The sequence below is a fragment of the Chelon labrosus genome, assembly GCF_963514085.1.
Source record: "Chelon labrosus genome assembly, chromosome: 11".
NCBI lineage: Eukaryota > Metazoa > Chordata > Actinopteri > Mugiliformes > Mugilidae > Chelon > Chelon labrosus.
In genome coordinates this window covers 14,023,250-14,046,231 of record NC_140344.1, presented here as the reverse complement: position 1 = coordinate 14,046,231, position 22,982 = coordinate 14,023,250, and the positions used below count along the sequence as shown (strand labels likewise).

The 22,982-nt window shown below is 42.4% G+C and overlaps 1 protein-coding gene across 1 annotated transcript; it reads right to left on the bottom strand.

Moving 5' to 3' along the window:
* Positions 1–541: 541 nt before the first annotated feature.
* Positions 542–2,917, bottom strand: snapc5 (small nuclear RNA activating complex, polypeptide 5). The gene is made up of 4 exons (XM_084555053.1): positions 2,905–2,917; positions 2,370–2,491; positions 2,210–2,290; positions 542–1,245 (listed from the first exon to the last, which is right to left on the bottom strand). Exons 2-4 carry the CDS (start codon positions 2,457–2,459, stop codon positions 1,045–1,047), a joined length of 372 nt encoding a protein of 123 aa, XP_084411179.1. The 5' UTR covers positions 2,460–2,491; positions 2,905–2,917; the 3' UTR covers positions 542–1,044.
* Positions 2,918–22,982: the final 20,065 nt, after the last annotated feature.

Sequence of the window (22,982 nt, the reverse complement as noted above, 5' to 3'; positions counted from 1 at the left end):
TCTAATATACCCGCAGTTCTCTACACTGACTTTATATATTTCTGGCCATGTTTACAAGTTCTTCTCTGCTTAATTTCTGCTGCAAATTAATTTTAAATCACTTATGTAAAATTCACAGCCATCCCTGTCCAATTACCTGTGAACCTTATGAAGAATGCATTAGCAGCAGGTCTGTGTCCTGAGCCCAAGTCCGTGGGTGAATGGGAGCTTCTCCTGGAACAGCAGATCATGTAGAAAGCTGTATGTATCTATTGGTGTGATCTCTATTGTACGTTTCCCGCACCACCCTTCTCCAGAGCTGTCCCTCCCTGCTGTCAGGCGTTGAAAGCTGGCCTTATTGTGAGGCTCGCTGTATTGTTTTAACTGTTTAGAAAATGCTGAATGGTTTTCTCGTGGAAAGTGTTGGCACTGCATTACCCGTTTGCCTGGGTTAGTTTGGGACACAGATATTACCTGAACTCAGTATTTGAGAAGATAAAAGTAATCTGTTCTTTTAAAACTATCATGAGTAAACAATCACTTCAAATAAAATACATTACCGTGTGATATAAAGCTCGCTTTGGTGAAACTGTAGGTGTGCATTGTAGAAATTAGTCAGGTGAGACCTAAGCAAAACATTTATTTTGTGCTTACAATTATTATTTCTTACATAATGCATACATAGTATCTTCTTATATGGCCCAGCCATACATTTTCATCAACAGACACATCTCAACATCAGATTCTTGATTTTCAAGTGAAGTGCTGCTCTCCTTCTCATCCTCAAAACACACTATATGCCTAGTAAGCTATAAGCACCTAGTAACACTGTCTTACTGCATCTCAGTGAGACATTCCTCACTAAATTTGACACGACTAACATGTGTGAGATTTGGATGACATGCCTTAAATCGGGCAAAGGAGAAGATATACAGCACCACACGTTATTTCACTGTAACTGTTACTCCATCCAAATAAATTAAACTTCTTAACTGGTAATACAAAACGGGCAAACAGCAAACAGACAGCTGTCAGTTCCTGAAAAAAACTGACACCCCATGACTCTCAATAATCATCCTCCTCCCCATCATCTTCCTCAGGCACAAACTCAAGCTCATTCTCATCTTCATCTTCTTCCTCTTCCTCGTCGTCGTCGTCTTCATCCTCCTCCTCCTCTTCCTCCTCTTCCATATCATAGTCTACAGCGGCATTCAGTAGGAGTTTGGTTCGATTGATCTCGCTCTCATCATCAAGATTAATGTGAACCTGGGCAAATAAAAATAAATGTTAAAAGCTCAAACTATGCATGCAAGGCACAGCTTTGAAACCAGCCTCAAGAACACGCGAAAATTCATACTGCTAAGAAGATGTCCCAATAGGATGGAAGACAAAGATTAAGTCCGCAAGGGAGTGTCTGTTTTTACACATTAAGCAAATACTGTATATACGACTCTTGTACTTGTAACCTTTGACTCTGCACATGTAATTGCTTCATGAGCATAGCTGGCTATGACTTCAAAGCTATTACTAACAATATGACCAGTGGTAGCCATCATATAGAGTTTAATCATGATCATATACACGAACAAAGGCAGCTTATGTCTGAACAGACATGAGACCGACGTAAATCTTCTCATCTAACTCCAGGCACAAAGTGAATAAATGCGTTAAGGTTTGGAGGTTAAGGGAACACGAGCACAATATGTTCAGTGTAGTAAACAGTAAAGGAGCGTATTTAATCGCATCACATAATTCAGTCTCTGAACTGCTAAATGGCAAAAACATGACGCCAAAGAAGCCTTTATATATCTCTGAATAACAACAACTAGCGACAGCAACGGTAGGAACTAAAATGTTTAGTCGCTGACTTTACATGCACTGCAACAATGTGACCATTAACCACAAATGAAATGATTACAAATAACTGTGTTTACATAGCAAAAGAAACATGATTACTCGGCTGTGTTTACCTTAGTTGTACTGTATGTATACTGACGCACTGAGGTAATTAGATTTACTGGAGCACACATAAACATGCAAACCAATTTCCTGTCTTAACCTCATTACTGAGAGTAACTTGATTTAAGTGTGAAAGTAACTGCAGCCCCTGAGGTTATCCAGGCTTAAAAGCAACAAAAACATAATAGAGAACAACCTAGTATGACAGGGAGTGAACTTTGAGCCGCTCGAAGGGTTGTGCCCCGGTGTGTTCTCTGGCAGAGTGACTTACCTCGGTCTCTTGGGATGAGCGCTGAGCGGCTCCTTCTTCTGACTGAGCATTAATAATAGACTTCAAGGCCCCCTCTTCAAACTGAAACACAGAATGGAAACACAAAACGTAAACCACAGGTATGGACACTAACACGGCCACGTCCTAAACTCACGCTCACCTTCAGTCTGTTCAGCTGGTCTTGTAACATGACTTTGATTTTGAGGAGGGTTTCCTCTTCCTTCTTCAGCTCCTGCAAACGGCTGTGCATGTTTACTGCTGCAGTCAGACCATTCCTCAGCACTGAAAAAGACCAGGAGTCAAGATTGATGATTCACTTTTCTGTTTCCCCATGATGATTACGAAATATTTCTGCTTTTTGTTAGAGTACCTTCATTAAACTCACTGAGTATTCTAATCAAGCGGATTTCTAGTTCCTGTTCCTGTGCTATCTATTGAGGTTATACTGCAACAGCACTTTCATTTCATTAGGCACCGTTAAACGAATACAACAATTTTACAAAACACTACAGCTGCAGACTTAATACATCCCGTTATGAGCAGTACAAAGTGTGTAATTATTTTAAATGGCAAGTGGATTGTGTCGTTATTGGTTGCTAGCTGCTCCTCAAAACAAAACGGTTGAATAACGGTAGCGCAAAATTTTGAGTTTATTTCCCCACATGCAGGACAAAGCCGAAGCCTGAGACTGTTACCTCTGTTTATAAATTCTTCTCACAGCTCCATTACCAACGTGAAAACCAGTGATACGCAGGATAACGTGCCTTCAGAGCGTTTACTTTGCTTACTGACAGCTGACTTGTTGTGCTACAGCTACGGCTACTAGCTAAAGTTTGGCTCCTGAGGAGGCGGATGTGCGGTCACATCCGGGGTTACTGCGCCTTCAGGTGCTGTCGGAGAATTGTAAAATTTGATCTCGAGGTTGAAATAGGAGGTTTACTGCAAACATTTATTTAAATTAATTTTGCTTGAATTAACCTGTTCTACCATACGCTCGTGTCACGGTTCATTTTTTGCCAATTAATCTGGCTTATTTCTTTTTATTCTCTACCTTCCCGTGCTTTGAAACCCAAAAATACGACTCCGGGATAAGCAATGAAAGGCAGCATTTATGGTCCAGAACCGTTGGATATGGCGACATCTTGTGTTAAAGCGGTGGTAACTGCGTCTTCTCCCTTGAATAAATATACGAGTTAATAAAGTCATTCTTTCAACTAAACGGTGCTTTTTGACGGTAAGAAAAACTCGCAACGTTTTAGTAATGTCTGTCCAGCAGCAACACTTTCTAACAACAACTTAAGTCCGTTTGACTAAGTGGTCACGAGTTAGCCAACTTAGCTAATTAACGTGTGTCAATACAACAGTTTCCTCTCATTGCTTATCAATGTCCGACCTTTTTTTTTTTTTCAAAGACAGGTTTGAAGTGGCAGGTGTCAACTTTACGATGCCAGGAAGCCTAATTTGTAACAAATGTAGTTCATGTGTTAGTCTCCCCTATAAAACACGAGGGTCACACTGGTGGAAGACAAACGCTGCAACTTCAACACACTGATATGCGTTGTGTAATTTGGTTTTACATCCTAAATAACAGTTTTAATATAGGAGAAGCAAGACGTGCATTGCAAATGTTTATTTTAAAATATGTATTCCAGATTTACGACAGTATGTGGCAGAGTTTTGGCCATTTTCATGTGGAAGCTGGGATAGCTGTCATGGCACAGAGCCTCCAGGATTACCATGTATGCTTTGTTTAATGGAGTTGGCCTCTATGTTGATCCAAGTGTCTGACCTGCCCTATAAGTAATTATTCAGCAGTATTGCACATTACCTGCAAAGCATGTCCCTCCTAAATCCCACTATATCTCCGCCACCACCGGAAGAGAGCAAATAAAGTAGATAACGTTTTCAGTGAGAACTTAAATAAATCTCAGATGGAACTCACTGATGTGAACAAGATCTGAACCGGCTTTTAATCAGTCCTCAGAAATGTTTGAAGAGCCCATTAGGTTCTTTATAGGATTTCTTGGCTAAGTCCGACCAGATGTGTGCGTTGATAATCACAGCCCACAGGCACGGCTGGAGACTAACAATGGAGCCCGGCCAAAAGGAGAGGCATACCTGTCTCTGTTCACACACACGAAAACGGGACTGCGGTGGGATGTAGGTCTCTCAGATTTCCTCATTTTTGCCGTTCCTCCCTTTATATTTAGGTTTTACATTCTTGGGGTTGTGGAGGCGCAGAAAGGGGATTGTGGTCAGGGAACATCACCACGGCAGATTGGGGTTGGACACTCGCTGTTTAATGTAAGGTCACACAATATGGATATTAAGCAGCTGTACCAATATCTTATTTATATTCGTGAATAAGCACATTAATAGATTCATAAAGGATATAGTGAGAAGCAGTCAAAAAATGAACCCCTCTTTAACCAGATGCCTTCTGATTAAGGAAGGTTTTGGGTAAATTCTTGCAGAAACGTATCAACTCCTAAGAAGTCTTATGAAACAACATATCAGCATAATAAACCCATTCATAGGTGAAAAGTATGTGTTGGAATTGAACTCTTTTTGTCTGCTGGACTTAGACTGGAATATTTGGAGGTCTTTATTCCCTGGACCGCAGAAGTGTTTCCTTCTTAAAGCCTAGCTTCATGGCAGTTATATTTTTTAGTTTTTGTGGAACCATTGTAAGAAAGGTGGTAATCCAACTGTATGCTCATTTTGGAGGATGTAGTGTGTGGTGCTGTTAAATTGTATTGGATTAAACACAGAAGTGTTTCTGTTCTTGAGCCTAGCCCACTATTTTGTCAAAATAATAGCAACATTTGCTGAATACAATAACCTTTATTTAGTGCAGGACTGTCACATTAGAATGCATTAATTTATATATATATATATATATCCATATCATTACATCTATCATTTCTGTGAATCTAACCACTTCTGAACACAAATTTCACCCTGCATGATTTTATTTTTCCAGAATTTCCACCTCCACTTGTGTTTCTAGTTACATTTTGTGAAAATACTGTGTGTTGTCTGTGTTTTGTCAGGTTAAAAGCAGGGGCCCATTGCAACACGGTGACGCCACTGAAGATCCAACGACTCTCCGAGATAACTCACAGCAGCACAGGTCAGGAAGTCGGTGTCCATGTGTGTCTGATGTAGGTTTGAAATGAAACAGTTGTGACATTGTTCGCTGGGCTGCGATTTTTGGAAAGGCCAACAGCTGTACAATTGTATACTCTGCAATATTATGCTTGGATTATAAACTAAGATCATAATAGAGGCATCCAGAACCTCAAACTTATAAGACTGATCTCATGCTTTCAAAAACATAGACCTAAAACATACCATTCATTCATTCATTTTCTATACCCGTTTAGTCCTGTTAAGGGTCACGGGGGTCTGCTGGAGCCTATCCCAGCTGTCATCGGGCGAGAGGCAGGGGTACACCCTGGACAGGTCGCCAGTCCATCGCAGGGCCAACACAGAGAGACAGACAACCATTCACACTCACACTCACACCTACGGCCAATTTAGAATCACCAATTAACCTAATGAGCATGTCTTTGGATGGTGGGAGGAAGCTGGAGTACCCGGAGAGAACCCACGCAGACACAGGGAGAACATGCAAACTCCACACAGAAAGGCCAGCCGGCCCATGGATTCGAACCGGTGACCTTCTCGCTGTGAGGCATCAGTGCTAACCACCTCGCCACTGTGCCACCCCACCTAAAACATACCATATGACAAAAATGTTCCTCAATTCAGTATTGCCTGCTTTGAAAAAATTGCAAATCCAGCACAGAACAGTGTTTCCAAAACACAAATTTACTCATGCAATCTTTTATTACTGTGTTTAGTGACAATTAGAGTTCATTAAATTTGTGTCGAGCGAGCCAAGCACATAGGAAGGCTTGGGGTCTGAAACTGGAGCTGTGTCAATGTCCTCAAGGATTTGGGGGTCAGATGAAAAGGTGCTCTGAGGCGTGCGCCCCAGTACCCAGCTGCCATCCTCCCAGCACAGACATGAGAGGCCCCACCGTGGCACGAGGGTTTTACTTAGAGCCTGTTTCATCAGCTTGAAGGTGGCTAATACTGGACAGTTATCACTCAGCTCCTTGAGAGACACAGTTGTTTTCTCCTTGTCATCACGCAGACTGTATTGCAGCTACATTGCAATTTCTCCCCAGTCAAAGCTCTCTTGGCAGGGCTTGAACCCAGCGTTGAGGCCTGGTGGCAGCTGAGGCTGCTGCGAGCAGTGGTCCGCTATGCTTGTGCAGCGTTTGAAGGTGCTCCCACCGTCAGTGGAATGCAGTGCTGGGCCATTTGCATGAGGGGCCTTCCAAAAGGGAGAGGAAGAAAAGGGGTGGGGACCCAGAAAGAAAGAGAAAGAGGAGGGGGTGACCTTTGAACAGTGCCATCAGAAAATTATGACTTAATTTTCTATTGTGGAAGTACGGCAGAGAAGGCACATAATTGCCAATTCCTTTAACAGATCACTCACCGCTCGAGCTGGAAGTCATTCAGGTCCTCCATCACGAGGGCCGTTCCAGAGCTTTTATTTCTGCTCTAACTAGCAGGTATCAAGGAGTGAGGAGGGATTCCTCAGGAGGCTTGAGCAAAGAAATCTGTTGAAAAACGTCAAAACAGTAACCACATTTTAATGGTCTGTTGTCACTTCCATTCAGTCAAATGTGGAGCTGAATGCTAACACATAAACTTGCTAAACTTAAAATTGGATTGCTATAAGGTGTAAGAAGGAGAGGTTCCGCAAGTCCTTCATCCCGACCACTATCAGGCTTTACAACACCTGCATTGCCTGAAATCATGTGGTTATAGTCACTGTCACTGTTTACCCCTGCAATATTATATTATTTATATCACTTCACTTACTTTGAAATATTTTTTATATAATTTTTCAGGTCATATTACACTGCAATATTTTAGTTTTCTTATCTTGTATAAAACCTTGCACTGTTATTTATATTTATTTTTTACCACTTACTTCGAAATATTTCTTACAACAGTACTGTTTGTATATTTGTGTCTTATTTTCCTTTGTTGATTGTTTATTCCTTGTTATTGTGTTTCTGCCTTTCTATTTTTCAAATTCCGTGGTGTATATTACACTTTCTGCTGCTGTAACGGGTGAATTTCCCCGTCGTGGGATAAATAAAGTATAATCTATCTATCTATAGTAGAAATATGATTTGTGCATTCAGTCGCTGACCAGCAGTGGCGTACATTTACAAGGTGGGGTTTGACAAATCTGAGCACAGTAAGGACTGTTGCAGTGTTTTAATAAACGTGCTGATGTTGGACAGCAATGAATGAAAAATGCAAACCCTAAACAAGAGTTGCCGCAGAACTTGTACATCACATTTTTAGTAGTGGCAACTGATTTACAGTGCATTAGAGGAGTCGAGCTGAGCACGGGCAGCCTTATCAAGGGTACAGGCATGAAAATAGAAGAGGGAAGAAAGGTGGACTATTTAGATTGTTTGGTGAAGGTTATAAGAGAGAAGTGAAGGGTTTGTGAAGCCGATGAGAACGGTGAGTCACTGGAGAATGGCGGGTTATCTTGCGACCGCAGCTGAGGACAACCACAGTGTATTTTCCTGCATGTATTAAAGCTTCTAGACTGTGATAAGTCAGGCCATCTATAGAAGGTGAAGGGAAAGATGGGGGCGGTAGGTTTAAAGCTTCCTCTTACAGCGATGCGGACAGGAGCCCATGGCGCCTATGAAAGGAATGAGCTCGTGGAGATGGCGGAGCCTTTGTTTCCAAGGCATTACCTAAACCTTTACGTTTCCTGTCTTGAACTCCCACACACATGCAAATTGGCACACACACAACGGTAGGACAAATGTATCAGACTGCGCTCATTGTAATCAGCACAATCTTCTGCACGTACACAGAGCCGCAAAGATATGGATGCATACTTTGGTGGTGACTCAGTGCATGTGTAAGTGCACTGATACGGATCCATGTGTGTGCAAATTCGCAATTCATTGTTTAGAATGCCTTTCACCTTCGCATGTCGTATACAGTGCCAGAAGGAAAAAATAAATCTTCATACAATATTTCATTGAAACCTTTCGGACTAAGTCAGCTAACTCCCACCGGGCAGTCTGTCACTGAATCAGAGAGGATGATTGATAATACTGTTAATCACCAGATTAACCACAGCCGCGCTGTAGGATCCACAGTGTGTTTTTTGTCTATCAGCACATGTATGTGTACGTGTGTGAGCCGGGTGCCCACTGCAGCTATGACGCTGTCTACATTTGTTAACCGAGTGTAGCACAAGCCAAGCTTTGCTCCCGAGTCCTTCTAGAAAACCTAGTCATTGTTTTCAGTCAGCATTTTATTATGTGAAGCTACGAGGAGACAGCTGGTTCAGTACTCTAAAACAAGTGACAAGTTCAAGAAACCATATTTGCTCCATGATCAGGTTTTGTTTCAGTCGGCTTTTGTGGTTTTTGTTCGGGTTTTATACCTAAGCTGTTCTGTCCATAGAGGTACTATTGCAAAATTCAGTCAAATAGGGAAGGATGTGCAAAATAGTGGTGTAGGATTTGTTCTCAGCAGCGTGTTGGACAGAAGGAATTGAAAAGGAGCTGAAAGTGCTGGCAGATCCTGGATGTAAGGCAATCCAATATAACCACAGTAAAAGGCTGTTGATTTAGGTCGGGCTAAATGGAGTGGGCTTCTTTATGTTGCAGCCGGGGAATTCCTCAAATCACGACATGAGGTTTAGGCCCTAATATGATGTGGTTTGGTCGGGGGTGGCAGATGGGAGTTCGGGGGTAGGGGCTGAGGAGAATGTCTCTGTCACAGCTGAAATTTGTAAACTAATTGACCACCCATACACAGCATTCCTGTTCCGCTGGTCTTTCTCTCGAGACCTACAAACAAATCCAGAACTCAAGCACACCTCCACTAGACCCGCAGACTGTAGTGTGATTAATTACACTTTCCCGTTTCCATCTTTCTTGCTTTCTTTCTTTCTTTCTCGCTCACTCTCTCGATCTCCTGAGCCTAGCGTATTGGTCTGAGTAGTTAAACTCCCTTGGTACTCTAAGTTAAACATCCTTGTAATGTCAGACCAGCCAGAAGGAAATCCATCGTGTTTTCTTTTTCTGCTGTCGTTTTTACTTGTCGTAATGATTCATTATTCATAGGTCTGCAGGCTCTTTTTTTCTATTTTGCTGAGCCTTTTCAGTCTCAAATATCCAGTTGCCTGGCTACGGAGTAGTGAACAATGTTTTGGAGTAAGGTAAAAAATAAACAAATCCTTTTGACTCTATTCAAGACAACCCGAAAGAGGGAAAAATGGCACACGAGGAAATTAGGCCAAATATAGCAATGGAAGTTTGACATGCTTATGCCAAGGACAGAGGTCAAATGACAACAGAAGTATACATTACTCCCACAGGATAGGCTCTGAGATCATTATATCAGCTAGGTAGCGGTGTAATCAATATTTGTCTGTGACATATTCTAAAGGCAATGCACTGGTTACTTTACAGGTAAGAATGTGTTCCTTGGGGCTCCGTATTTTGGCCAGGATCCAAGTTATAGCTGTCGAGAAACAGAGCTCTTCTTATCGTCTCATCTAAAGCAAATATTGACTACAGAAGTTTAGGCATTCTTTGCATTTTTTTCGTGGAGCGACCAAGCGACAGGTACTAGACTCCTGTTTTAGGTAATGTTGATTTCCTCACTCTCACTTACTAAACCGTCTCCGCAAAAAACATACATTTTCAATGACTATTGACAAGAAATAACAGCTGACATATATGAGACATACTGAATCTGTAGCATGAAGAGTGAAAACAGGAAAAAGGTTAGCCCACCGGTCGCTCATCAACAGTGGGTCTGTTTAATCCTAGCTAGAACCAAGGTGTAAGATCTAAAGCCAATATTAATCAGAAAGGCTGGCTCTGTCATTTGCTGCAGACAGGAAACTTTTGAAGTGGTGATGGAGACGAGGACACGGGACAAACTGTTAATGATCATGGATGACCCTGACCACCCTCTTCACCATATAATAGCCAACTGAACATCTTCTCTAAAAGGCTCAGACAACTTTCTTGTCTTAAGGAACGTTACAGGAAATCTTTCCCGCCGCAAGCTATCAGTCTATGTAACTGCTCATCTGTGTGTGACAGATGACACTGGATTTATTGGTTATTTACTTTATCTCGCTGTATTACTCCCATTTTTTATGACACCTAAATGTTGGAGAGGTTAATGTCACTTCCATCTTTGATGTCAGTCTCTGTCTGTAAGGATTCCAGCCTACACTAATGGAGGTATTAGGCTGAGCGGGCCCGATGGTTGGAGGAATGTGTGAACACAGTGACAAAACCGTTTATTTACAGGCACTTCCACAGTGAGGTCTCGCACCCACAGCCCAAGTGCAACCCCAGGCCACAGCTGCGTGTGAACAGTGCAGGGACAGCCCTGTTCACTTTGATCGGCCGACATGTGAGCGTCCCTGATCTCTGGGAACACCACCCATCTTGTTTGATATTCTAAGTGCACAAACTGAGACATTCCAGACGTGCGAACTGCCCGTGACAAATGATCACCCTTTGGGTTTTCAGTTTTCTTGGCACGGTGAAGTGGGTCTAAGGCTGAGCGTTTTCCCCTCTCTCCAGCTTCAGGAACTGGAACAGCACCGCAGAATGTGAGCAAGTCCTGGTCTAGATTGTTATGTTTGAGAGAGAGCCTCCAGGGTGGGGATATGATCTTTTATTGACCTTTTTTTTTACACTGGACAGCCTCGACTCAGAACACTGACAGGTCTGTGTGTCATTTAGCGGGATGTTGACTGGATTAAATCAACATCAATAATAGGCACAGCACAAAAAATGCTGCAAGTTGGTTTCATTTTAGTTTTAAGCCATAACCCTTTGGGGAGAGAGAAGTGAAAATAACATTTGTTACTGCCAGATTAGTCATTGCATATTAGGGGGTGATGTTGATTTTGATTGTGTTCCAACTCTGCTCCAATTTCTTCAGTGGTTACATGAAATATGTCCTTTTTTAATTCTCAACTTGGGTCTCGAGGTGCGCTCCATGTTTCAAAAGGCGTTATAGAAGCCCATTGATTTCTCCATTTCATTAAACAAGCCTTGCTTGTTGTGCCATAACTGATGTCATTCTACAGTTTCCTGTCATTTTCCAGGCAGGCAGTGTTTCACGTGCCTTTCTCTAAAGTCCATCCAGTTAAATCCTGACATGATTGAATCTTTTACACTTCATTTGTAGCATTCATCAAAATGCGGTTGGATCGTGAAACTTTGGCTGACTACTGTCCAAAGTAATCTAACCGCAGCAAAAGAAATGCCGGTACATAGATTTCCCCTATGAAATGATGACATTTGATAATACAAAGTGGACAGAAATGCTTCAGAGAAAATGTTCAGCCCCTGTTCAATCCTAAATTCCAAGCTTTCCGTGTAAAGTTTTCCTCAGACACTGTTGTCACTAAAAAGTTGCCAGGAACTTTCAGATTGGCGTGAGGACTTTTTGGAAGAGAATCTCAATCTGTGAAGACTGAAGCCTAGCTGCATTTGTCTCTCACCAGTCTTGGATTGCTTTGCTGGATCGCAGTTGCAGTCACAAGCAATGTTTGCAAAAAAAATTGTCCCACTTCCCACTCCTGCTTTTGCTGCTACACTCTGGTGAAAATGAAGATTATTGCCAGATAAAAAGACGGCAGCAGATTTAACAAGAATGCTTCCAAGATCTTAACTACTCCTGGGCGCGTGTGAAGGTTTGCACATGTTGATGTCGGCGTTTGTGTGGTCATGTGTTTCAAGCACTGTTAAGAAGCAGATTGTAATCGCAAATACTATGTATGACCAGCTGTGGTGTGTCTGAGGCTTTGTCTGACTAAAATCAAGACACAGACCTTCAAAGAAAAGTGGAAATTGAATCTCTGAGCTACTGTAATAAAGGTGGTTTCAAATAAAACACTGTTTTACAGCTTTCATACTGGGGGACGTAATCAATATTAGTTGAAGCACATTATTGGTTGCAACAGACAAAATAAATGTATTTCTTCAGTGTTCACGTTGTATCTTAAGAGGGTGCTGAGAAGTAGCAGTGTGTTCATCTTTTTCCCATAGCTGGACTGTGCGGAAGAAGTCCTCCACGACTGAGGGTTACATTGTGGGGCCAGGGAGGAAGTGTTGTGGAGGGGCTGTAAGGGTGTTGCTAGGCAACAGGGCGGGCAACTTGGCGTAATGAGTGTGGGGCTCAAGAGCTGTCTGCTCAGTGTTCCAGGTCCTGACAAGAACAGACAGGCTGGCCTGGGACGGCCTGCATGGAGCTGCCACCACGGCCACCTGCTCACAGCAATCATCACCAGCGCTCCAGCCAGCCACCGATACAGCATACAGACCCAATTAAGAGCTCTGCATGTCCCCCTCCAGCCAGCCATCACTAACACTCCTGCAAGTCTGACAAGGCTGCCTTTTTTCCCCTTAGCAAATCTCTAATTAACAACATTGGCAGTGGCGAGGCCAGGCAGTACAGAGCTGCTGAAAGGGGCTGGGACTCTGCTCGGGTAATCAGCTTAAATACAGGTTTATTTCCTGCCCCCTGTGCCTTGCTACTTCCAGCAGAGATTGCATTCTTTTATCTGTTTATCTCCAATTTCCTCTGACTTGTAACGTGTCTCTCAGACACACTGTCACCTCCACTTAAGGCCAGACTGGCTGCTCCTGCGATCAGATGGTTTCAGAGCAGTGATCAGAGTTGGTTTTGGCAGAGAATAGCTCTCAACAACGAGTCTGTCTGTTCCATTGCTTGCCACCTCCTTGATCTTAGCTGCAGAAACACTGCTAAACAAGGATCAAAGAAGTCCATACTGAAAATGTAGCTTTTCTTCAAGTTATATTTAATCATTTATTATTTTGTGAAGAAAGTATCTCATGAAAGATAGAGATCAAGTACAACGCATTGTTCCTGTTAACTGGACAATTACAGATATTAATGAATTAAAATATGCAAAAAAATAATAATAATAATAGTGTGAAATGACCTCATTATCAGAACAGGATTAAGAGAGCTGTGTTTGAGCTGAGAGCAGAGGAGGCAGAGGAATTTCCTTTCAGTAGGGAGGTGTTATTGTTGGAGCTCTGTGCTGAGCTGTTTGGGACTGATTCTTCATACAGCACCACTGCTTTTGATTGTCCGTGTAGTGCAGTTCAGACCCAAACGATTTAGGTGAATTTAATGTAAAATGTAAGCGTGGAGATTGTGTATTACTGAATACATTTGCCGTTGAGTATTATATTTTTTGGCTGTAAGAAAGATCTCCAATGGCCAGTTTTCCACTCTTTCTTTGGCTAGACTTGGATGTTGTGATTAACGAGACATAATGATACACTGTGACTCCTTGGATACTTTATAAGGCCTTTTGATCTTTAGAAAGAGAGCCTTACAATATTTTCCGGATGTTCTGCTCCCAGAAATATCATTATTCACAAGGTATTCACTGTGGAGGACAAAATGTGAATGTGAGAAGTGATCCTGGTTTAGAAATGACAATAAATATTATGATAGGCTTATTTTGCTGAAATATATGTGGCTTTCCTTCCTCTTTCTGGTGGATTAATTTATTCTAAATTTACTATCCATATGTTTTAGCATGGTGAAACTCTGGTTTACAGTTCTCACCCAGTGCATGCTGGGAAAGACTTCAATCCCCTTGATCCTACACAGTTGAAGCTTTGTAGAAAAAGAGTACATGAATAGTTCAGAGGCTAAACAGCAGAGGGCACTGTTTGTCAGATAGGATGACCCCCTTTACAGCATGTTTGTCAAGGAGGTACAAATAAAAAACATATTTCTGTGTTTTAGTGATCAAATGATGTAATTCATAGTATTTCTAAATGTTTTTGTTTTCCAGACATTTTACTTCAAAAAAGAAACCGGAGAACGTGTGTGGTTGTATGGTATTTTACGTCTTCCTCAGCCAGTATTTCTTCATTAACACTGTCTTTCACTTTATATTAAAATCACAAATCATCATACGAGCCAGTGACAGATGTTTGGTTTGAGGTGTTCATCGTGATGGGTAATAGATAAACCCACAACAGCCGAGGTGTTAGCTTAAGCGCTTCAGGGTGCTAAATCAGAGGAAAGCACTTGAGAAATACCTGGAAACACTGCTGCGATGAGACACAATGCAAACACATAATTTCCTGCAGCGCTGGAACACAACAGTGCACACCGGAATTCCTCTTTTTAGCGTGTCATTTTGTTCACTGGTGGAAATTTCAAGATTCCAAGTAAATATCATATTTTGAATCAGCTGAAGCTACTGAATGAGAAAACCCGGTTTTCGCAGTGGTTTGTTGTCCTGTAATGTTTGTGGAACTGGGTAGGCTAAAAGTTTGAGCTCTCCTTTCACTGTCTACCACACATGGAAACATATTTAGCACTCAGTCTGTTCTTGTACAGGCATTGGTTTCAGTGCAGGAGGTTCAACAAATACCTAAATGGGGAGATTTGGGTGTGGGGCTGAAGAGAGGGGAGCAGTCTAGCACCAAGGCTTACTCTTTACCTGCATTAGGTCATAGGCTGAAAAAAGGGGGAGGGGGAGGGTGTCAGTCACAATCTCCAGCCTCCTGTACTCTGGTATAGCCCCTACATGACTGATCGTTCTGAGCATGCATGCATGTTTTTCTGTCGTGAACAATGAATTTGTAGTACCCAGTTCCCCAGCCGGGCTGTGAAGAGAGGAGGGGAGAGGGAGGGGGGGGGGGAATGATGAAAGGGGGCTGTCATTTCTCTGGCTGCCCCTGGACTGGCAGGGTCTACTCTGGTGAGTCTGGTCTCCAGGGCCCTCGTCTCACTTAGCCCTCAATATCCCTCTTTCTCTCTGTGGGGCCAGGGCTGCTCTGGATGAAATTTCAGCAGGGGTATGAGGGAATGGTTCATGGAGTTTAGCACCTTCTTTAACATAGGCAAAATAAATGACTTCTCCTAATGCTCTAATTGGAGGTGGTTTGATGATCAAGTATCAGTGGCCTTTAGGGCTGAAGCACCTCGTTGTTTTGCCACAGCCACGTGAAAGAGCCCGTCTGTACCTGTTTTTAAAGTAAGGGGGAAAAATGCCTAGTAGTATGCGGTCTGTCGGGTCCTCTGAACTGTCTTTTTTTTTCCATGAAGTCAAAGTAAAACATTTGACATTTTAAGTTAAGCCAGGCTACTGATCTCTCCACCTCAAAATCCCTCCCCCTGGCTGGGATCTCTGTGCGGATTGTGAATCAAATGAGAGCCTTAAAATTGGTTCAGTCTCTCTTGCTCTCAGCATCTCTCCCTCTCTCTCTATCTCTCCCTCCGTCACTCTGTCACTCTGTTCCTCCCTCTCACTCACCCTCTCTGTTGTTTGGTTGGTGACTGTCTAGGCTTCTCTGTAGCCTGTCCCATGTGTTACAGATTTTGAGAACAAAAACAACCATAGGTTAATAGATGCACCTATAATCTAAAGAAGTCCTCCTCGGTTTTCTGAAAACACTCCTCTTTCTCCAGACATTAGTCAGAGTCCATCCCCTGCTGCACCGCTGCACCAACAGCAAGACTCATACACATGTTACTTACTTACTATATATGTGTGCCTGGCATCGCAGATCTATTTCCTAACCTCGGAAACAACATCAAATAACATCCGTCTCTCTGCATATATTTGAACTGACCGAAGGAAATGCCAGCCACTTTTTGATATCACTGTTTCGCAAAAAAAAAATCCTTTAATTTAGCCCACATACTTTTCCCTTCTGACAAAGACATAATTTCCATGCAAAATCTCCTAACCCAATCCCAGAATGGGCTCGTTATGCTGCCTTGTGTATAAAATGGGGTAAGTAAACTGAATTAATGATGAGTGAATCAGGCAGCCCACAAACAGACTGGGCCTGTGCCCAACGCAGGCTGATGTCGAGTCGCGGCTAAAAACTGTTGTTTACATATCTGTTTGGAAGAAGCAGACGTACTATGTATTGCGCAAGTCCAGTTTACTGGTCATTTATGGGTGGCATGGTACATAGTTTCTTTTTTTTTTTTTTTTTACTTTTCTATTGTTTAAGGGGGTCACAGGAAAGTTTAGAAAGTTGAAATTTGTGTGAACCTCAATGTTTGTAGCTTAACTCAAAGAATGTTTCTAATTCATGTTTGCAAGTTGTTTTAGGGTTAACACTGAGATACACCTTTGCACGTAAGGTGGAGGACAGCGATACAGTAGTGCCACTGTGTTATATTACACCATGCTTCGTGGCTGTAGTATGACATTTTCCATCACTTTCTCAGGTTAGCCCTGTGTAAGGCTTTAGGCCGGTCCGCTGTTTACAATACCTCCCCTTCAGCCTGCTGCTCCTCAATGAAATTGCTATTTATAGAGGCCACTGGCGTGCAGAGAGTCATCTGCTTGTTCTGAATGAGGTCTGGTGGTTTTGACAAGGTTAGCTGGATTAAAGCGTTGGCGGAGGGCGGGGGAGGGCTGAAGGACAGGTCACAGGGGCTGGTTAGGGTGAGAAGGCCACCACGAGAAGACTGGCTGCCTTTATTGTATGTGATGGTCAGTGTCAGCGCACTATTTAGTTAAATGAAGCTGAGTTAGCCAAACATTTACTCAAAACCCAAACTCCAGTTTTATCCCTTTAATGTGGCACTCATGCCTGCCCTTCACTTTCACTGACACTTGCAAGTATGCATTCTGTTTTTATGATGGGAAGTCAGTATAAAATAAGAACTGTTACAACCAGTCAGCAGTGTCATCAACATTGATGTAATAATTTGGACAACACTGTCCAACAGTCAGGCATATAGACACATCCAGTGACCCAACCAGTGGCTCACGGAAGAAGTGGCTTTCTCCAGCTGGAAGGTGAGCATTTGTAAGACTTTGGTGGAAACTTTCCATCTGTGGTACACTGGGATGTGCCACGGGACCTTTTGGCTAATATCTATGTTGTGTCAAGGAAATGGTTTCTGCAGAATTCAGTATGGCAAAATAGAATGGGAAAAATGTGGCAATTTCCTTAATCCTCTCAGAGTTTTTCCCCCCTCTCTGTCTTTGTTTTGATTCCTTGGTGTGTGATGGTGTTTCCCACACAGTGGTGCTGCAGCCAACTTGCCCTGTTCCATTGTGCTGCTGGCCTCTCTTTGAACCTGTACAGCTATAAACATGGCTAAGTGCTCTTCATCAGACTTGCAGGAGGACAATACTGTGACAGGAATTTGCTGTACACTGTCCCCCTGCCACACACTGGAGCAAAAGGGAGAGAAGCTGGGTGATGAACAACAAATTCCTACAAATTCTGATCCTTGAGACAAGTTTAAGCGGCGGGACTGTCACACACACAGACAGTTTTACTTAAAGGGTTAGTTTATTATTTGGATGACCTTTTTTCGAAGGTTACATTGTAATTAAACGCTTTTGTTTAAGGTGGTCAGTTCTTGGTAATGATAGTCCTGTCCCCAGGCCCTAACGTAAGTGGTTCTTGATTCTAGACGAGCAGATTGTTAGCACGCCGTCGAACCAGTTTTACTGGCTGAGAGCTTGCTCTCCGGCTGTCGAAACACAGAGAACTGGTTCAAAATTAGGCACTGGCGCCGAACTGGCCCTCGAACTGGCTCAGTAGAAAAGCGGTGTGAGAGACTTGGTGGCACTAGCGAAATTTTAGCCCGAAGCCCTATGCAAACACACACAATCATTGTCATCATCTGCCTTCCATGTTCCTCCTTCCTCGGGCTATTCTCTCTTCCAAGCAGAGTTCAGCCAAACCTAAACAGAGATCTGATCTTTCTCTCTTTTAATATTGAAGTGGAGCCTCCTGCGGATCTCTGTAAGCTGCTGATTTGGTTTCAAAGATTTGGCCAGCTATCTCCTTAGTATCTCCCAGAAAAACATTGTCAATGTGTGGTCAGGATAAGCTGTGTAGGGATGAAGTGCAAATGAATGCCAGTGTGGTCGTGTTTGGACAATTTAGCAAGGCTGCAGAGGAAAAACCCTCAAAGTCGTCTAAACATAGGGACTCTGAAACCTCCCAGTCTCTCACGGTTTTGACTTAGGGTTCGATGATAGGCAGCTTCTATGACGGCTTGAGAGGGATACTACTCCAGAGTAGTGGACAGCCACACAAATCAGTATTTTCTTCACTGTTCAAAACTCATGTGTAGTCTTTTTTTCATGAACTGTGTGTCCTGTTTGTCTCGTACATCTGTATTTTTGTTGTGTCCCTGCTCTGGGCTCCTCCTGAGCAGAAACTCCACCACCTACAGAGCTTAGATACCATTGTGTGCATAAACACACATCATTTATAAACACAAATATATTATAATATAGATAATATAGAGATATTAACACATGCACTTCCTTTGCATATACAGTGGCTGAAAGATATCAAAGATTCATTACAACATGTTGGAGATATTTAGAATGCATTTGTTCTACTTAAAACACTGTGTCGAGGTTTGAGACTTTCCAGTCACAGCAGAGTTTTCTCAGATCAGAGACAGTTTCATTCAAGACTTCAATTAAGGTCTCCACAACCCTTGACTCATTTTCCACTCTCTAATTTTTCTAATGGCTAGGACAGGAGGCTGGGAGCAGCACAGCCAGCTCTGCACTGCTCATTAGCTCCAGCACCGCCGCCCGTGCTGCATTTAACTTAATAATGAGGCCAAATTAACAGCAGCCCTGGCCTTGCTCCAGGTGCATTGTGGGTGAGATTGAGGGTTAGGAGGAATGGAGGGGGAGTACCTGGCGAGCTGAGGGGGTTTAGACAAAGCAAGGCAGTAATGACTGGAAACACAACATATTAGGGCTGCCTCCTTAAGTAGGGCTGGCAGGATGATATGGGTGTCAGTTCATTTTGATCTACACAAACAAAGACAAAATGTGTTTTTAAGTAGTTCTGTTTAAAACTACACACTTTTTCTCATTAAGTGGGAAAGACCAACAAAAGCAAGGGTAATATCATCAGGGCAGCATTTTGCTTTTTTTTTTTTTTGAGTGACGCATATGATGTTTTACACAACAACTGTGCGATATATGGACTTTGCAAAACCAAGCCATTTCCTTCAGTGAAACCTTCCTTCAGTCTTATGTTTACATTGTCATTAGCTACTGTAATTATTCAAGTGAGTCTAGCTGCTAAGACGTCTCCAAGAAGACAGAGACAACTTACATGATTAAACTATTTCTCATTGCTTGCGCTGGGGTTGTTTGAGAGACAGCAGAAGAACCATGTAGTTTGCAATTTAATATTCATCACGTGCATAAATACAGTATTTGGAATTTAATTAATTTGATATATTTCCCAGTGCTAGTCTCTAAATGTTTAGATTATAATACAAATATTCAGCACACTTAGCGTCAGAGCAGAGCCAGATGACACTGGAGGAAGGGTGGAGGGAACCAATATATGCAAGAGGAGGGTGCCGTGCAGGGTGGGGTAAGGTTGAGTGTTGATGGTAGGAGAAGGCATGTGTTCATCTTGTGGCTGTGATCATCCTTCATCTCAATGCTTCGTCCAAGCTGGTGCTGCCAAGGGCACCAAGACTTAATGAATCATGGCAGCCTGAGAAACAAACCATGGCCTTGGACACTTTCTTTATCTACCGTACGCCCCTGTTTTTTGTTCTGCAATATTTGTTTTTTGGGTTAGCCTTTGTGTGCTGCATTTAGAGGAAATGCCACAAATACACCCGTTCAGGCATAACATTATGACCGGAGAAGTAAATAAACAGCATTGACCTTCTTGTGACATTGCAATGCTCTGCTGGAAAACTTTTGGACCTGACATTCGTGTGGATGTTACTTAGACATGTACCACCCACCTAGACCAGACCAGACACCCCCAACCCATAGCAATGACACTTCTTGATGGCAGCAGGCATCCCCAGCAGGATGCAGCCTGACACAAGCACACACAAAAACGGTTTAGGAACAAGTCAAAAAACACGAAAAACAGCGTAAGGTGTTGACATGGCCTCCAAATTCACTAGATCCCAAACTGACGATTCATGAGGACTGAAATAGTTTTCTAAATAAGATTGTCCTTTATTACAACATATCGTCTTTGCAAAACCGAACCATTTCCATAAGTGAAATATTATGACTACCTTCCTTCGGCCCTTTATTTACTTCATACATAGCTACTGTCATTATTCAACAGTGTTTGATTGAACAATTTCTTATTGCTTGTGCTGGTGCTGTGTGAGACCACAGAGGAAGCATCTGTTTTGTAGTTTTTGTAACTTTGTAATTGTCACATATATCTTAAATTAAATTAATCTGATATCATTTAGTTCTTCTACTCTCTAAGAGTGCTTTCACACCTAGGTAATTGTACCAAATCTGGAAACTTTTCCCTGCCAAGTCAGTTCATTTGGGCTGGTGTGAACACAATAATGCACTCTATTGCAGAACAAGTCAACCAAGCTGAGACCATTTAGAGAGGGTGGTCTCAGCCTACTGCTAATTCCTATTTGGAGCAAATTGTTTCCAGTGTGAGCAAATGTTACCACAACATGACCTACTATTATGTAGCCAAGCAGTTTACCTGGTGCGTCTCTGGAAGAGAAACTGTTAATTATGCAGTAGCCAGAAACCCCTGTCTGCTGCCAGACAGGCTACTATCATAGTTATCATTATATAACCAAGCAGTTAACCTAGTGTGTCTCTCGAAGACCTTCTCTTTCAACTAGCCCAAATGCTCTATGAACTGAACATGCTGAACACTGATCCATGATCCATGTAACAGCGATAAATGCCAGTGGCCAAACTCAATGCTGATTCTCCAAGTTTTGATTCGATGATTTCCTGAAATCCAATTTTTCCCCAAAAATTGTGAGCAATCATAAAACTAGATTACTAGGTCGTAGTATTGAGGGTCTGTCATAACTTTGTCTTGTTTGCCCTGTGAACACAAATCAAATCTGGGTCAGATGTGACATTATAACAATATTGTATCGATTAGTCCCTGAATCGGAATGAAATATTGGTATGAGAGCACCCTAAAATTGTTATCTGCTCCCGCCCATTCAGTGAATTAGCTACCTCAGTTGAACCAAAGCATAACAATTCTGCACATTTACCCTCAGTGTAGGACCGGGTGTCACTGGACCAAGGGTGAAGGGAACCATTACGTGCCAGAGGAGGGTGCTGTGCAGGTTGGGGTAAGGTTGAGTGTTAATGGTAGAAGAAGACATGTGCACATCTTGTGATGTCCAGAGGCTGTTGTCATCCTCCAGCTTAACACTCTGTCCAAGCAGGTGCTACCAAGGGCAACAAGTATTACTGAATATCGGCGGCCTGGGACATAGTAGAAACAAACCAAGGCCTTGAACTTTAATCTATCTACTGTACATCCTTGGTTTTTGTTGTGCAACGTGTGTTTTTGGGTTCGCCTTTGTGTGCTGCATTTAGAGGAAATGCCAGCCAGGTCTGGCACACATACTGACAGTCATTTAGTACCATATATACTGTATGTGTTCTCACTCAACCAACAGATAGAGGATATAATCAGTTATAATTCAGTGAAAAGTGCATCATCAGGCCTGTGCTGACTGTATCAGTGGGTTTCTTGACAGCTGTGTTTCATATTCTTGACTATGTAATAGCCAAGATATTTGAAATCTTGTTTATATACTAGAACAGAACATATTACTATTACATTTAAACTTCAAATTAGTTTATCTGGATAAATAAATATTATTGTCTCTCCCTCTGTGATTTTGTATTCTGAATTAAACTGTTGAGTATCAAATTTTAAAATAACATCAAAATCAACTTTTGAAGTTGGGTTCATGTTGCACACTTGAGCAAAGAGCTGTGTTTGGCTTACGGAACAGTTTTAGCGTGGGAAACTAACTAGTAGAATAGCACATGGATGCTTTGGACACCACATAGTGCTGTATGTGAGAGAAGACACTGTTCTGGGAGCAGCATTACCTCCAGCTCTGTGCCAGGTGATGACAGCATCAGCTCCCCAGAAGCTGCATTGTTTGTTCACCTCCCGGGGGCCAGGCGGCTGGTAACCTCAAACATCAGTTTCCAGTGATGTGGTCATGTGACTTCTCTTCTACCACCATAGCCCTGATGTGAACCCTGACCTTGTGACAAGGCTAATGCTAATTCCCTCTGTGGAGAGTTCAGGAAACAAGTTCCCATTTTTTCACTCGAAACTGGCTCAGTGTCGTGACAGGATGCAGTGTATTTAGAGAACCGTGTTTTACACTGCTGTTGTAGCAATGACTTGGCACGCTGTGGGCTGTTACCGCGGTGTACAGACCAGAGGTGACGAGAGTGATGCATACATCAGGATTTGATTTAGTGTATGTGTTTGTGTTGCTGTAATTTATTCTGACTCACTTTAGTCAACAGAAAGGAAATGACTGTGCATGAATTGAAATCCCTTCTATGCGCTTTCACACACAAACTCCAAAACACACACACACTTACTGCCTGCAGACTATTTTGGTGCGATAAACAAAGATTTTTTAAATGAAGAATGACAATGGTATTCAGCTCCTTATGTAACTGTGGTTTTGCCTTTTCTCTCTGCTGGATATTTACATTTTCCATGGCCTGGTTTTCAAATGGCAAGCAGCCTGGCACATTGTAGGTAGTTGTACAATTTTCCCCTCTGGGTAGATGTTGTTATTCTAACCAAAGTCTTTGATATTTAAATGTATTTCTATTCAAGCTTTTAATGTCTCCCAGCAACTTTACTCAGGA